We start from the raw sequence: 18086 nt of genomic DNA, 5'->3' as shown, positions 1-18086 counted from the left end.
CCCAATCTATATGTAGATTAAAGTCATCCATGATTACAGTTCTACCCTTATTGCATGTGTCTCTAATTTCCTGTTTAATGCCTTCCCTTACATCTTTGTCACTGTTTGGGAGCCTATAGACAACCCCCACCAACATTTTCTGCCCCTTGGTGTTTCTTATCTCCAACTAAATAGATTCCACAGCTTGGTTTTCCAAGCCAATATCCTTCCTCACTATTGCATTGATTTCCTCCTTTACTAACAGTGCTACCCCTTCTTCTTTCCCTATTTGTCTGTCCTTCCTAAATATTGAATACCCCTGGATATTCCATTCCCATCCTTGGTCACTCTGCAGCCATGTCACCATAATTACAACTATGTCACAACTGTTTATATCTGTTTGTGCTGTTAATTCATCTATCTTATTACGAATGCTCCGTGCATACAATGTCTTTAGACTTGTATTTTTAACTTTGTTAGTCATCTTAGCTTTATTTTGCACTATGACCCCATTTGTTTCTCGCCCTTGTTTTTTCTGCCTTCCATTTTTGCTTCTTACTTTCCTGTCTTTCATTTCTATTCTTGTTTCCCCTTCCTCTGTCACTCTGTTCAGGTTCACACCCCCCTTCCATTCTAGCTTAAACCCTCCCCAACAGCACTAGCAAACACCCACCCCGCCAAGGATATTGGTCCTGGTCCTGCCCAGATGCAACCCATCCTGTCAGTACTGGTCCCCCCTTCCCCAGAACTGGTCCCAATATCCCAGGAATCTGAATCCTTCCCCTCTACACTATTTCTTCAGCCACATATTCATCCGATATATCCTATTATTTCTACTCTCGCTAGCACCTGTAAATGAAGCTGATGCTTCATTTGCACATGATTCAGCGGAAGTGAATACGTTTTCAGATTATAAGGTGACACAATGTGTTCATCCGTGCAACCATGTGATCAGAAATTCTTAACTTTTCTAGGTCTACCATTTCTTCTAGGTGCTGCCCTGACACCTGTAGCAGGGTTGGAGACAGCCTGTGCAATGGTTGGCTCTGTTGCCTCTGATGACTTTGGGATGTGTTCTCTGGAGAGCCGATGCCTTGAGGGCCATGGCTTGCTTTGGTTGTCCTCCTGTGGGCCCGCTGCTCCCTGTGCTGTGACAGAAGACGAGGTTCGGGGGTCACAGGCAAAGAGGTCTCAGAGGAGAGGACAGCCTCTCAGATCCCTGAGCGGATGACCCAGGGGTGTCCAGCTGCTGCTCATCCTCCCTTTGGGTGCCCAAGGGCTCTGGCCTGACTCCTTGAGGGGAAGGAGCACATGGGAGGACATCGAGGTTCCCCACTTCCCCCTCACGCTGCCACTGCAGGAATTCACCCATAGCTATCACGATGGAGTGCAGGTCTGCACGTATCTCCGCATTCTGCTGCATCAGGGTCTCCATGGCATTCACCATCTTTCACATGGAGACCTCCATACGTGTACATGAGGGCACCGCTTCATCAGAGAGCAAGCGGATGCTCCCTCCGACTCGTGTGCCACTCTATTGAGGACTTCCAACAGCTCTGCGTGATGTTCCCCCACCTTCTGCTGACTCTCCAGGATGAGTTCGAAGGCCGAATCCAGAGGCTCGACATCAGACTTGGATCTCACAGATGCCTCTGTCTCAGCAGTCCTCTGAGTGCCAGGGAGCTCAGTCGAACTTGCCCCCTCCTGCTGCAGACACATGTCCATGTGGTGACCACCAGATTGTGAACCTAAGCCAGTTCTAGTTCTAGGTCCCGCAGAGGTGTGTGTCTCTGTGCTGGTGGAGGGTGTGGCACTGTGATGGGTCTTCCTGGCTGCTTATTGACAATGTTAGAAACGTAGGTCCCTTTGAGAACAAACCTGGACAAGCTTCAGAGTGAATTGAGAGCAGATGATGCTCATTGAAGCCTGTACTTAAGAGTTACATTTTTCCCTAGTAAGGGTGTTTTTGCGTCTGAACAGAGAAAGGATCCCGAAGAGAAGAGTGGAAACTGATATTCGTACTGAACTATAGTTTAACATAGAACAGAATGTCTTCTGCTGCCTGATTCAGCTAATGGATATCCACCTATTAAGTACTTATTTTCAGCTCTTCACTGGAGGAGGTGTCCTCTTGGCTGGAGCTGTGGAGCTGGATGGAGCTGTGGGACTGGCTGGCTGAGGGTGTCGGTCGCTTGGCAGAGCTCCCTGTGAACCAAAGTAGAGATAATTAGTGCATGGCAGCAGAGTCAAAAGCAAGAGAGAGAGCACTCACAATTGTGTTGAGGGAGGGATGATGTGGTGCAGGATCCTCACGCGGGTGATCGACTCTGACCTCACAGTCGCCACAGGCACGGTCCACATCCTCACCAGTTAGCGCAATGGCACACTCCGCAAAGTGAGGGAGGGGCCGAATGTGGTCCACTCCACCCCTAGTCTGGGACCCTATCCTGTTGTGAGCCAGCTTCTCCAGCATGGAACAGATGGAGAGAGTGTGAGCAGGACACATGGCAGTGTGTGAAATGTTTGTGTGGCGAGTGGAGCCATGGACAGGAATGAGGATGCGAGCTCCAGAGGATATGAGCCTGATGGAGATGGGTGTGTGTGAGAGTTAGTGGTGTTGTCCCTTGAGGAGTGAGATCCCTGTGGATGAGTGATGGGTTTATGAGTGAGAGCTGGGTGTGATGAGAAGAGTGACTTACCCTGGTGGAACAGATGAGACCATTCATCCTCTTCCTTCAGTGGATGGCTGTCCTCTTTTGCAGGGTGTTGGTGCTGACCTCTGCTGCCACTGCCTCCCATGCTGTATTGGTAACCGGGGTAGAGGACCTTGTGGTGGGTGTCCAGTAGGTGCTCGAGGGTGATGTCACTAAATCTGGGGGGCATCACACTTCCTCCCTTTGGCAGCCATCAGTTCCCAGCAGCTCCATATCACTTGAAGAGTGCTCGCTTTGTGCAGGAGCGCCCTTTAAATATGGCACCTGGTTTACTGAAGGCCTGAGGTGACCGTGAGATGAGCGAATCAGAGGCCACCCTGCCAGCAACCTGGAGTGTTTCCCAGGAATGCATAAGTAATGAGGTGGAATGGGGCAATACAGGGTGAAAAGCTGTCATTGCGGCCAGCGGGTAAAATGTCCTTTTTCCAGCCCACTACCACACTTAGTGCAAATCTGGGACGATGATATCCTTAGTCAATCGTACAATCTCATGTTTCTTCTTGCGAGCGTTTTGAAACTTTTTTATTTAATTTGCTGGAGTGTGGGTAACATTGGCACTAGATTCACTAAGGACGTTGATGTGGGTCACTTCAGAGGGAATTGAGTGAACCATGTACAATGGTGTGGGACTGACCAGATTGTGTAAGGGTGGTGGGTTTCTCTTCCCTATAGGATATTAGTAAACCAGTTGGGTTTAACAATAATCCGGCGGTTTTCATCATTTCACTAGCATTAATCCATGCCAAACTTGTTATTGATATTTTGTCATTGATACTTACCCTGTTTAATCTGAATTAAATTCAAGTTTTTAGCTCAGTAATGCAAGATGATGACTCACATCTGTTCCATTAATGTACTTCTTCCTATTACTGGAATGTAATACAGTATTACTCTAAAGAAGAATACTTAACCATAAAATGTGGGCTATGGTTGTACCTGCGTATAGGTTACTGGTATGTTTGTGAATTTTTGAAGATGGCTAGCAAAATTGGAATTAGAAAGATGGGTAAGACCTAGCCAGAGTTGGCAGGCTACATCTCAGATATTATATTGCTTACAAAAAATAGCTAAAAGTATGAAATAATGACCAAAAATTAGATACCCAAGCCATGTTTACGAGTGCATTTGTCCACCACAAAACTTCCCCAACCTGTGTGTTCCTAATTATATTGCACTATTATACTGCAGCTACCTTCCCTCTCCCAATAAACAAATGCCATGCCTGTCAGGGTTTAGTTTGTTTTGTTATTCAGAAAGCATTTTTATATTTTCTGTTTCTGTTGTTTGAATTACAGGAGACCAATGTCATTTTGTGGGATTACAATTCAGCTATTAAGATAAGGAACCAAGTTTTAATTATGCAAATTCAGGGAGCTGGTAGACAGACCTAACTCATCCACAATTCAAACTACAGCAATGCCAAATGTAAAAGTGCCTAGGATATATATTTGTTTTCTATCATTATAATAATGGTTACTGTACTCGGGGACAAATTGCAATATTCAGACCAGTCTAACTTGTTTTGAAGATAACCAATGCTTTTGTTAGCTTCTAATTGCAAATTGCTTCCAGTTTGTTTGCATTGTTCTCTGTCCCCCCTCAATAATGGTGTACGCAAAGCATGTGCTAAATTAAAGTGGGATTTTCTTGTTTTCTAGACACCGGCTTTACAGGATAAGCCCCCCTCAACAGCTCCTAAAATACGTAAAACTGTCAGCGTCCGTGTTCATGAAGCAGTGAAAGCGATTGCACTGTGCCATAATGTTACACCTGTCTATGAGTCTCATGGGCCTGACTCAACTGACCGAGCTGAAGCTGAGCAAAACTATGAGGATGCGTGTCGGATTTACCAAGCAGCCAGTCCAGATGAGGTTAGTCCTTCTCAACTACCCAGTAGTGTAACTTCCTTCTCCAGCAATTGTCCTTCACCATGAAACCCAATTCCACTTGCAATGAGCTGGGTTTACCTTTTATTATTCATTTTTTTCTAAGTTTGTTAGATAATATCCTCCATACTTTCAGATGCTGAGCTTGTTAGTTCATGAATTTTTGTTGCTAAGTGGTATAAAGAGGAAGTCCATAATTCTACGGACTAGAATAACAGTGATTTATTTTTTACTATCTCTCTGGGATGCACAGGGGGACACTGATAATCTGAAGCTGACTACTTCACAGTGTGTCAGAGCAGCTGAAGTTGATGTTGCTTTTCCTCCAAATTTGTGCGAAGTTGCAGGTTTCACTTTGAAATATGACAAAAATCAATGTTGTGAGAAATAGAATAAATTTGCATTGATGCTGTCGGCAGTTGAGATTATGGCATACTTTGGGACAGTGTAGCAGGAGGTGCACCTCAATAGGGACTGTGTGATTCAATACAAGTTCTGGAGTTTAAAATGGATTTCCTTCCCCAGAACACATATCTGATGTGCACATGCTAGTGTCAAAGCTGGGCTGGTCCAGTTTCAGGCAAATGTTCCAGATTTTGTGATAAACTCATAATTCAGACCCATGCATTGATTTACCAGCCAGCCATTAAGATTGCTTTGTAAAATGATTACTTTGAACTCTGGTAGATTGCTGTAACTACAGAAATAATTAGTTTGAACCAAAGATTCGTGTTGAGATTTAAATATTAGAATGTAATCTGCACATATATTAAATAAGAACTCTTTTCTCCAAACTGGAGGTAGATTCTGATTCAGTTTTAATAACATCTCTGCCTGTTACTCTCCTTATTGACATTGTCATCTGGGGCAAAATCTTCCCCCCGTTGGTGGGGGGGGGGAGTGCAGGAGTGGCCGTGGGCAGGCAGCCTTCTGATTGGCACACCAAGTCGGGGGAGGGGGGGGGGCGCCATTTTGCATGGGCGGGTCAATTAAGGCCCTCCCAGCGTGACGTCCACCAGGAAGCGCAGGTGGTGGGGGGGACTCTCTCAGCTGGGAGTGCACTCTTTCGCACATGCGCACGAAAGAGCGCACTGACCTCCCTGAGCCAAAGTGCTGCCTCGGAGATCATCTCCAATTTGAACTTTAAATGAAGGTTTTTAAAAAATTTCCCTGCCATGTCCCCTTGTGTGACACTGTCATATGAGTTGGGACATGCCCATAACTTTTACTGAAACCTTTAATAAAAATTTAAGTACCCTCATGAAACCTCATCCCGCCCGTGGATCAGGTTTCATGCTTTCTCTGAGGCCTGCCTGGGCTCCCGGCCTGCCTGTCCAACCTTAAGGTTGGACGGGCAGGTCCATCAATCAGGTTAATTCATTTTTTTAATGGCCTTAATAGGCCGTTGACAGTTCAGCGGGTGCACAGCCGACTTGCCTGCACGCCCGCCAAACTGAAGTCTAAATGATGCAGGGTGACATTGGGATGCATGCCTGACGTATCCCCACGTCATTTTACAGGGGGCCCAGCCCCTGCTCGCCGACTGGAAGATGTTGCCCCTGGTTTCTAATCAAATGTTCTTTATATCTGGCCATAATGATTGAAGAATACACACAGTACAAATGTGATTTTAATGAAAAGATTTAAAAAATCTATTTCAGTTTTAAACTATTTGGAGTAATTACAGATCATATTTTGTTCTGTCAGCCAATTTGATATTTTGAATGCTGGGAATAGACCAGCTTTTGTGACTTCTTCTGTCATCCACAAGACATAAACCATACAAGCCCTATTTAGTTACTATCTATAACCAGCAGAGCTAAAATTCAACTCATTACACACATCACTAATACTATAAAAGAGAGGTGATAGACAGAAATGGGCTGTGGGTGTAAGTGTCTAACAGTGAACCTGTTTTTAATAAGCATGCTTAGGTAAAATATTTTGCAGCAATTGAGATGCATAAAAAATTATTTTGAAAAATTTTGTGGCCAGTGGCCACAAAAATATCTTGCTATGGTCCATTTTCAGGTGCATAACTGATGGCACACATCTATTGTATGCCCAAGCTCGGAGGCCAGAGCCTCAGATATCACTGTGATAGTTGTAGTGAGTTGCTGAATGCACCCCTATGGCCAGAATCAATGTTGGTTGTTTGCCTTGCCAGCAGTGGTCCCCTCAGTAAGTCCTAGGAGGGAGGGAAGAAATGAAAAGGGAATGATTGAGGGTCATTATCTGCCCACTGGGAACTAGGATTACTAGTTTTATTCCACAATCTTCCCCTACCTTTCCCAAATGGCTGAGCCTTACCAGTGAATAATTTGGTGACAGTGGGCATTGAACCTTGTTAGAATCTTATCCTCACCTGATGTGTTCATTTTGCATTGGCCAGCAGTGGTTGTTGGATAATGATGATGGATGAGAACCCATGTTGACTTTCCATCTCATCCTGGGACACTGGGCCACTTGCTTATTTCAGGTGAGATGAAGGTGCTTTTATATTGTGCTAGTGTCACTGAAACTTGATAAAATGACTGTTCCTATCAACTTCTTTCAGCAATTCCTGGCAGATTTACATTTTGCTTCCAGTTGGCTGTGAAAGTCCCCAACTTGAAACAGGTCTTGTGTGGCATAAAAGTATCTTATTACAGCGGAAACCAGAGATCAATTCTCAGACCCTTCTGGTTTCTATGACTCAAACATTCATTGGATAAACTCACCGAGCCATCAATGCAATCTGTGTTCTTCCTCCTAATTCCTATCATTAAAACTAGCTGTGAGAATAAGTGATTTCATGAAGCTATTATTAAAATATATAAGTCAAAGGTCTTCATATTTTGAGTCCCGCAGTTAAAAATTAGTCATTTCATTTGATTTAGCTATGTATATTTGAAACCTACACTATGTTGTGGAGTACAGTGAATCTCAAAATCTGTTGCAGGAATTATGCATGTTTTTGCCAACGGTAGACTCATTTATTGCAGTGCCCTTCTTTCTGGTCTTTCATCATGCACTCTCCAGAAATCTGAACTGGACCAAACTGCAACCACTCATATCCTCTGTCAAATTAATTCTGGATCACCAGTCATCCCTGTCCTTGCTAATCTACACTGATTCCTTGTACCCAATGTATTATATTTAAATATTTGGTCTACAAATCCCTCTGATTCTGGCATTTTGGGATCTTCTCTCCCCGCCCCACCCCTGCCACAATCCTTTCGTTACATTGCTAGTGGGTAAGCCTTAGTATCAGACTATGGAACTTCTTTCCTAAAGTCTTTCCCCTCCTTATCAATTGCTCTATTTTTTAAATTGCTTTCTCAAACCCATCATGTCAACTAGGTTTTCACTCAGCCCTTCTGATGTTTTCCACTATGGCTCAGCATCTGTGTTTGTGTTTCGATTTGTGCCTTTTAATATTCACATTTGGGCCTTTTAATATTTAGACAAAGGTGTTATATAAATGCAAGTGCTTTGTACGATTGGAAGGAAAACCAAACATAATCTAACTCTGGGGTGCACTCTCCAGCCTCCTTTGGTTATTTATCCAGTTTTTAAAAATATTATATTACCATTGCTCTTGGCAGTTCTGATAAGCAAACACCTGTTCATTTGACAAGACTTAAAATGTGCCTTTATTAAAATACCAGGGTAATTTCATACAAACTCATTTACAAGGAATAACGCACAAATGTGGTAGTGTTCCTTGATCATATGGCAGGACCCCCGGCCAATCCTGTGAATTCCCGCCATGCCGGAGAAAGAGCGGGGAAGTGGGCGACTAGTGGAGTTGTTCTTACAGAGAGCTGACACAAATACAACAATCCAAATGGCCTGCTTCTGTGCTGTAGCAATTCTATAATTCATTCTATGACAATTGTTTCTGGCCTCGGTGGAGGGGGTGGGGGGGGTGGTGGTGTGTGTGTGTGTGGGGTGGGGGGGGTGGGGGTGGTGTGGGAGGGGTGGGGGTGACACCATCTGATGTTGTCGGTGGTGCATACAGTATTGTGACATATTGAAAAATGTTGCTCTTATGCACTGCGACTAGTTTGAGAACCAGTTTGGATGTTCAAGGTGAAGGCGGGTGATAACACCTGTTGCTTCTATAGCACCTTCCTGGTCCCAAGGTTCAGTAGCAGTGGGAACTAAAATCTAATAAGAAGTGATAAAAAAAAATCATAGTGTATAGAAAAAAAAATTAATCTAAAGCTGAATCTGGCAAAAGTGTTTTTTAAAATCAGGAACTTACAGAAACCCTCCTCATCTGATTGTAAATATTTCTGCAATATTGTAATTTATTTCTATTGTTCAGTCCATTTTGACAGCATGAAGGTGCATTGAGCACCTCATGAATTTGTTTGTTTTACTAATATGATGTGAATTAGGGACAAAGCTTTTGGAGCTTTTAAGGCCTCATTATCTGGTAGGATATTCAAAATTCTTGTTTTATATATAAAAAAGAAATAATTTGCATATCAATAATACCCACTGTACCCCTTGTATTCACAAAGTCTGAAGAGCTTCAGGGCCCAATCAGGCTGCATTTCAGTCTTTTATCCCTATTAAAGTTTGTATTAGATACATTTGCTATTCAGAGGGAGAACTATCGGTGGCTCTGGGTTCTCAGTTGTATTACTTTAGTGTACTGTGTCTGCTTTATTGATGCTGCACAATCAAAATTCAGCGTATATGTTCTATTTTGAAATCTGCAATGGAAATTCAGTGCTCAGAGGGCTAAAATAGTGTTGAATGCTTTGCTTTGACAAACTCCTTCGATATCGTTGAAGGGCCAGGATCTTGATGCCAAGTCTGCCCTAGCTTTTGACAGTAGGGATTGCACCATGATACCCTTATAATGATTTAAAGGGTTACATTGATTTTGTGATTAAATTATTCATGGACAGATGGTTAAAGGGAGGGGCTAACATGTTGAGAAAGGAAACTGAATATCATAGAGCACAAAGGGAAGTGTGACCCTTTTGAACAATGGATCCATTTTGTACCTTTCACATGCACCTGCCATTTTCATGACTATTTCACATCAATTGTAAAGCATCTCATGTTATGGTACTGAGCCGTACAGTCTAGAAAGGTGCAAGTTTGCTCTCTCAAATGGCCTCAGGTCGGAGTTGGCTGGGAAGTGAAAGACTATTAACCAAGGTTCCTGTTCATGACTTTTATCCAGTGATTGCTGCTTCACTCAGGAATCCAACCTGAGACTCTCCTGGCCTGAATTCAGCTAAGCTTTTACATCATGAACTCACTGAGCTATCAGAGGAACCCCTCCTGCTTCTGGATGCAGTTGTGAACCTCACCTAACTTTATGGCTGATGAATCCCAGTTCTATTTTGCCTGCTATCCAGACCCTTGAGAACCAACCAAGGGCTGAATTTTACGGGCCACCCTTGGGTGGGAAAGCAGGCGGTAGACCCCTGTGTTAGGGCATTGTTCCATTGGTGGCATCTCCACCACTAGCCCACATGCCCCTGTCCCCAGCAAAATTTTATGAGCAGTAGGGGAGGCACTGGGCAGGTCACCCATCCCTGTCCCACTTGAGGCCTTTAAACGGGCAATTAATGCCCAATTAAGGGCTTCATCCTGCTTTGATTTAACGAATGGCAGGAGAGGCTGGAACTCAATGTGCAAACTAGCAGTTTAATCCTGTGGGGCTGCTGACCAATTGCTGCCTCTTGCTGGGGTCCCAGTGCCAATTGGAGGGCCTTTTCCATAGTTTTGCCCCCCTGTTCACTCCCCTTCTCTCCCACACCCCCCCATCCCCAAACTCTATCTTACATGCCCCAAACCCCCACCAGAGTCTGTCAGCCTGGCCACAGCAAGATCGTGGACATACTTGACTATCCGGGCCCATTGCTGAACTCCACTTCCTTGATTTACCTGCAACACCAACAATGGCCACTGCTCCTCCTGAAGTTGCTGGTGTGCAGAGCTGCTGGCCTCCAATTGACCAACACCTCCATGAGGTGAGACTTGTTTCTGGAGACGGAAGGAAACCATGCCTCATACTAATTAAAGGGGTGTTGCCCCCAAAATTTAAAGAGGGGCAAGCCAGCTGAGCAGAGGCAGGCTCACCCCAATATTTAAGCTGGAGTGTGGGGAGCCTGCCCCCATTTTTGAAGGGATTTTTCGAGGCTTCAAAGGCCAACTGATATGCTGACATCTATGGTAGAGTGTCAGATATAAATATGACATGAGTAGTATTCAGAAAATACAGGTTTTTTTAATGCCGGCAGCCTCCTCTTCAAAGTTGGATTTAAATCCATGCAGGAAAAGAGTTACAAAGATACAATTAGGAGTAGAAGTAGGCCATTCGGCCCCTCGAGCCTGCTCTGCCATTCCATAACATCATCGCTGATCTGTTTGTGTTTCAAATTCCACATTCTGATCTACCCCTCGGGGAATCTATGTACCTCCGCCTTAAAAATATTCAATAACCTTCTCTCCAACCTTCTGAGGCAGAGTTCCAAAGTCACACAATCCTCAGAAAAAAAAATTCTCCTCATCTCTGTCCTAAAAGGGCAAACCCTAATTTGAAAACTGTGCCCTCTAGTTCTGGACTCAACCACAAGAGGAAACATCCTTTCTGCATCCACCTTCTCAAGATCGTTCAGGATCTTATGGTATTTCAATCAAGTCACCCCGCACTCTTCTAAACTCCAGTGGAAACAAGCCCAGTCTGTCCAACATCTCCTCATGAGACAACTGCTCATTCCAGATATCAGTCTAGTAAACCTCCTCTGAACCACTTACAACACATTAAATAAGGAAACCAAAACCACAGACAATATTCAAGATGTGGTCTCACCGATGCCCTGTATAACTGAAGCATAACATCCTTATTTTAATGTTCAATTCTTCTCGTAATAAAGGATAGCATTCCATTAACCTTTTTAATTACTTTCTATACCTGCATACTAACGTTTTGTGACTCATGCACTAGAACACCTGGATCCATTTGCACTCATAATTCTGCAGTCATTCTCCATTTAAGTAATACTCTGCTTTTTCATTCTTCCTGCCAAAGTGAACAACTTCACATTTTTCCACATTATACTCCATCTGCCACACTTTTGCCCACTCACTCAACCTATCTATATCCATCTGCAACCTCCTTGTGTCCTCTTCACAACATACTTTTGTTGTGTCATCTGCAAATTTAGCTACCATGCCATCACTCCTCTCATCGAAGTCATTGGTATAAATAGTAAAAGGCTGAGGCCCCAGCACAGACCCCTGCGGGACTCCACTAAGAAAAAGATCCATTTATGCATACTTACTGTTTTCTGCCAGCCAGTCAATCTTCTATCTATGCTAATATGTTATCCCCTACATCATGAGCTTTTACTCTCCGCAATAACTTTTGATGTGACACCTTGTCAAATGCCTTCTGGAAATCCAAGTACAGTATGTCTACAAGCTCCTCTTTATCCACAGCACACGTTACTCCTTCAAAGAACTCCAATAAATTGGTTAAACATGATTTACCTTTGCCAATTCAGGAACACCAGAAGAGCTAGTTGTTCACATTCTAGGACAGACAATTGGTGATGAATACTAAAGCTGCTTTTTTCTCGTGTTAAACCAAATAGAAGTGACAGAGGTCAGAAATATGATATCTCCCCAGTGTTCCAGCTAAATTACAGTGAAATCATAATAGTGTCATTCCTGCTTGACGCCAGCTTGCATTTAGCAAGAGAGCTTCAATACTCTGATTTCAGTGATGGATGACAAGGCAGGAAGGAGTTGTGTTAGTGGCCTGAGGAGTGCAAAGGTCAGAAACTGAATTGTAAAAGTTCATTGAATGTTCAGTGCCTTTTCAAATCTTTGGCACCACTGGGTCAAAGGTGAGAGACTGGGTTTGATCTTTTATGATAATTTAATCATGTGGAAGATGGCCATTTTCTGTACAAGAAAAACTGATATCAAAGACATTTGATCTTGTATGAGGATGTGATTTGTTCGACAGTCATCATTGAGCCCACTTGCAGCTTTATTAAAGCAGTTAGATGAATGTGGATGTCCAAGGCACATTTCAAACTATCCTTTCAATTCAGCAGCAGTTTTTCATAGCAATGTTACAAGATATTTACACTTTCCTCCCCTATTTTCTGATAGCTTTGTCATGTACACCATCACTGGCCTAGTGTGTAGTTGACAACAATCTACTTGGCTTTTACAGTGACATTCTGAAGTTGCTCATTAAGTTTTGCAGGGTAGGCTTGAGTAACTTCTTCCAATTTTTTTACTCCTTCCAGTGGGGAAGTGCCTGGTGTTTGAGTAGTGACCCGCTAAATTGAAGGCACAGGTTGCTCCTATACTCTGGCAATTACCAGTTTGGGAATGCACTATGATGTTGTGCTGGCCTTATTTTTGAAACCTTATGGAAATATAGGGCAGAATTTTGCCATCGGGGGTGGGGCCCGCTCGCCGACGCGTAAAATGACGCGGGATGACGTCAGACGGAATCCCCAAGGCCATTGACAGGATCAAATATACAACTAAAGGACCTGCCTGTCCAACCTTAAGGTTGGCGGGCAGGCCAGGAGCCCCTTGGCAAATAGATAAAACATGAAGATAAAAGCAAAATACTGTGGATGCTGGAAATCTGAAACAAAAATAAAAATAGCTGGAAAAACTCAGCAGGTCTGACAGCATCTGCGGAAAGGAATACAGTTAACGTTTCGAGTCCGTATGACTCTTCATCAGAACTGAGGAAACATAGAAATTAGGTGAAATATAAGCTGGTCGAGGGGGGTGGGACAGATAGAGCTGGGTAGAGGGCCAGTGATAGGTGGAGGCAAAGGAGAGATTGCCAAAGATGTCATCGACAAAAGGGTGTTAACAGTGGTGATATTAGCTAAGAAATGTGCTAATGTTGACATTAAGGGATAAAACATGAAACCTCATCCACGGGCGGGATGAGGATTCATGTAGGGTTTTAAAAAGTTTAATAAAGTTTTTATGTAAATTATGAACATGTCCCATCTCATGTGACATTGTCACATGAGGGGGACATATTAGGGAATTTTCTTTCTTCTATTTTTCAAAGTGTAAGCGATCTCCCTGAGGCTGCACTTAGCCTCAGGGAGATGTGCGCTCTTTCGTGCGCATGCGCGAAAGAGCGCACCCTCATTTCTGGGGAATCCCCCCCTGCCCACATAGGGAGCGCATAGCGCTTCCCATCGGACGTCACGCTGGGCGGGCCTTAATTGGCTCGGCCACGTAAAATGGCAGCGGGGCCCGCTTTTCCGGCGGGGATTGGCTCCCTGCCCGCCGGAGATTGGGTCTGGCCCACCCGCCCAACAGGCAGAAAATTCTGCCCATAATTGAAATAATTAGTTCTTGCCAATATTTTTCACTCCATTCCCCAACTCCTCTGAAGGTGTTGGCCTGCTTACTGGTAAGCTGTCATCTTTGTATATCTTGCTCAAGTAACCAAGTATGAGCAATGAGATTGAGTAGAGGCGGACTGTTTTATCAAGGAGACCATCACAGCCAAAATTGAATCCACTCTCACATATTGTATGTGGTATTGTAGTACTGATTTGCCTCTGCTCGTTTCTCTATGCCTTGCGGTCTTGCGCTTTTCTTTTCAGTTGCTCGTAGAGCCTCCCATTTTCAATTTCAATGAGCAACATGACTAGGGAAGAGAATACATGAGGAGGTTTCCCATTGCCTGCCTCATGTGCTTAAAGGAAACACAAGTCCTTTTCCTGGAGGATTCTCCATCTGTAAGCAGCCGTTGTCTAGCCCTTCCACAACCAGCAAAAATTCACTAGTTCCGCCGTTGGCCATGGCTCATAACCCTGAGCATGGGTCCCTTATCTGGGCCTGGAATGACTTATAAAAGAGCAGGGACAACCACCCCCCTGAGGTTTCAAACGAGCCTGCTATTCTGTATATGTATGCAGGTTTTTCAAGGGTTGCCAGGAGTGACTAAAAGCTGGGACAGTGCCCATTCCCACCCCCCAGGTCTACATGTGGCACAACAGGTGGTCCTTAATGGGACTGGTGCAGGCCACAACCAGAAAGATAAGTTTGTTAAAATAGTTCATGGAATATGGAGCTGGTAGGAGCAGGAATGATTGACCCAAACTCAGATTAAAGCCATGGGCTGCTGTCAACCACTGCTTGCTCTTATCGTGAATATGACATCACCACCCAATCATGACCTGATCAGGAAATGCCGCTGCCACGATTATGTTTGTCCCCCCCTCATCTGGTCCCCTTTAAAGTCCTGAGTGAGAGTCATTGCCATTAAAGCAATAAACTGATCGACAAGACAGGTTGTCCAGGGGGTACCTATTAGGTGTCCACCGCTTGCTGGTTGGATGATGATGCTGGAAGCCAAGTATTGATTGCATACACGGCCAATCCATTCCAGGCATAGGGATGCATTCCTGCTTGCTAACATTACTAAATTTTGACCTCAAAATGTCCCATCCTCTGTCATTTATGCTGAATGTTAGTTATTCCAGTAATGAACTGGTGTCCACAGCTGCTAAGTGTTGCCTTTTAATGCTAAAACAAATTTAAAGGGATAAGCTTATTCACGCACTGTTGCTGTTAAGAGCTTATGATGGAGGCTTTTTTTTTTGTTTATCATTGTTGCCACTTTACCAGGTGAGAAGCCGCCTATTCCATTTTCGAGATGGGTTATAATGGATTTCAAATCACAGATCCTCGCTGCCTTTGCTTCTTGGAAGAGAAGTAGGAACATAGAAAGGACAGAGACTCTGTAGGTGCCCAGCACCCAGTGCAGATGCACCCACACATAGTATACAGGCAAAGGTATACCTGCACTTAACTGAGGAACAATGCCTCTAGAAGTGCTACTTTGCAAAGGAAGTTGTCACAAAGTTAACTTTTTTTCTTGCAAGCAGACCTGCAACCCATTTCCATTATATGCACCATTCTGGCAGTGGTGGTTAAGGTTTTAACTGCTTTTAACTTCTTGTTCTGCTAAAAGGAGATCTACAACAAAAGCTTAAATAGCTGCACACAGCTGCAACGAACATCACAGATGCACTGTTTTCAGGACTTAACAATATTATCGGCTTCCCCACAGACAACTGGGGCCAACTTGGTAGAACAGTGTAATTGACGGTGACAGGGTTCTCCAAGGTCCAGCAGCCACATGGACGAATGAGCTGTTTATAGCAATCGCCCAACACCAGTCAACAGGAAAGAATATGTTTAATGTATAGCTTTCTTGCAACCATGTAAATACATTTCACTGCTCTGAAATCTGCGTTTTTTTGGAATTTAACCATGCTGCCACTCTTTAAGGAAGACGAGTCTTGGCAGGATCCCTGATGATCTCTACAACCATGGCTGTTGACACTAGTGCACATTTCCAGGTTCGCCCGCTAAACACCATAGTAAATTTATCACCAGAATCATTACAGAACACATTGTAGGTTATAGGTCAATGACCTGCTACAAGTATCTGGATTGATCTGGGGCATCATGCACACGCACTTGGCTCTTCATCAGCGTCACTGGACAATGATCTGGAACAGCAACTCCAACCAAACACATCATCTCCTCCCCTCCTCTGTCAGCCTTCCAAAGGGTCCACTCCTCTATCACCCCCAATACCTCATCCCCTTCGCCTGCCACCTTCCCATGCAATCCCAGGAGGTGTAATGCCTAGTCCTTTACCTCCTCACTGTCCAAGAGCCCAAATACTCCTTCCAGGTGAAGCAGTGATTTACTTGTACTTATTTCAATTTACTCTCCATTCATCATTCACAATGCGATCTCCTCTACACTGGGGAGACTAAACACAGACTGGGTGACTGCTTTGCAGAACAACTTGGCTCAGTCCACAAGCGTGGCCCCGGCCTTCCGGTTGTTTGTCATTTCAGTTCATCATCTTACTCGTATGATTACACTTCTGTCCTTGGCCTGCTGCAATGTTCCAGTGAAGCCCAACACAAGCTGGAGGAACAGCACCTCATCTTCTGATTGGACATTTCACAGCCTTCTGGACTCAACATAGAGTTCAATCACTTCAGACCAGGAACTCTGTCCTTTATTTTGATTTTTCCCCCCCCCCCCATGTCTGATTCTTGTTCTTAAGTTTTTGCTTTAAGACAGCACTGACCTTTATTCTGCTATTAACACTTACTCTGGATCAATGCTTTGTATCTTTAATACTATCTTAAACATCCCCCTTGCCTTATGCTCCATGAAATCTTTGTCATTTAATCTCCCCCGCCTTTTAACCTATCCCTAACCTTCTCTTTTGCTCCACTGGCCCCTTTCTCAACAAAATAAAATCCATCACATTTCTACCTATCTTCAGTTCCGAAGAAGAGTCATATTGGACTTGAAACATTAATGGTTTTTCTCTCCACAGATGTTGCCAGACCTGCTGAGTTTTCCAGCACTTTCTGGTTTTATTCCAGGAACCCTCACCCTAGCTGAGCATTTCTGAGCTTGCCGAAGCTCCATTGATCATACCTGGGACCTACTGGGTTTGTACATCTCAAACCTTTACTCGGCAATGTATTTACCACCTTAGTCATTAACGAAGGTTACAGGACCAGCATTTTAAATGTGATGAACCAGCCAGACTACAGGGGAACATTCTACATTAGTGCCCCCTGACTTCAGTTCAAAATGTGTATATGGTGAAGTTATGGGTTGAGTATCATATTCTCCTCCAGGTGATCTCGGACAGAAGTCCATATAGTACGCTCAGATACACTGCCAGCTGAAGGAGACTTCATGGACATAATAATCCCTTATATAAAAAAGGAAGGTGAAGGAGCACCAGTTTAGAACAGTTACCTTTTACCTCGTTACGCTTAATTTGACTACTGAAAATCTCCTGTGCTTGACGACTGTTTAGATTTATGCTTGAAGTTAGACAATCTCCATTCCATGGACCTGAGTCCACAGCACAACATGGCTCTCAAATTACCAAAATTACCATGATTTTTCAACATGGTTGACCCATTTAGATAATGGCAATGTAACACAATCAGGTTAATCGAGATGGCTATATTGGAGAGGGTGGTGGGAGGGAAAAGTGATTCTGCTGCTTTTCACTCACACTGTGGGCTAGAATTTGCTGTCAGAATATTGACGAGGCTTGTTATTGATGGGTAAATGGTACAGCATGGAGCAGTGCAAGTTTAAGGCAGAGATGAGGAGGATCATGAATCTTTGGAATTCTCTACCCCAGAGAGCTGTGGAGGTTGAGTCATTGAATATATTCCAGGCTGTGATAGAAAGATTTTTGAGCCACAAGCGAATTGAGGGTTATGGGGAACAAGCAGGACAGTGGAGTTGAGGAAAGATCAGTTATGATCTTACTGAATGGTAGGGCAGGCTTTAAGGACCTTATGACCTACTCCTGCCTATGTTTCTTAAGTCCTGATGTTTAAGTGTGAATATCCAGAAATTACTGTCCAGGTTAGAGCTCCACCTTCAGCTTTACAAAAACAGTATGTTGTCCTTCGGCTCCCAATTATTTTTA

General features: G+C 43.9%; 1 protein-coding gene across 2 annotated transcripts in view; it reads left to right on the top strand.

Moving 5' to 3' along the window:
• LOC121287454 (probable phospholipid-transporting ATPase IIA) overlaps positions 1-18086 on the top strand; it is a 213141-nt gene that overhangs the window by 109739 nt on the left and 85316 nt on the right. For both annotated transcript variants that reach the window (XM_041205352.1, XM_041205351.1), the window contains one exon: positions 4352-4564. In XM_041205352.1, coding sequence (XP_041061286.1) covers positions 4352-4564 — 213 coding nt within the window. The remainder of the gene's footprint in view (positions 1-4351; positions 4565-18086) is intronic.

Source organism: Carcharodon carcharias, chromosome 14 (genome assembly GCF_017639515.1).
Source record: "Carcharodon carcharias isolate sCarCar2 chromosome 14, sCarCar2.pri, whole genome shotgun sequence".
Lineage (NCBI taxonomy): Eukaryota > Metazoa > Chordata > Chondrichthyes > Lamniformes > Lamnidae > Carcharodon > Carcharodon carcharias.
This window is presented reverse-complemented; position numbering and strand designations above follow the sequence as displayed.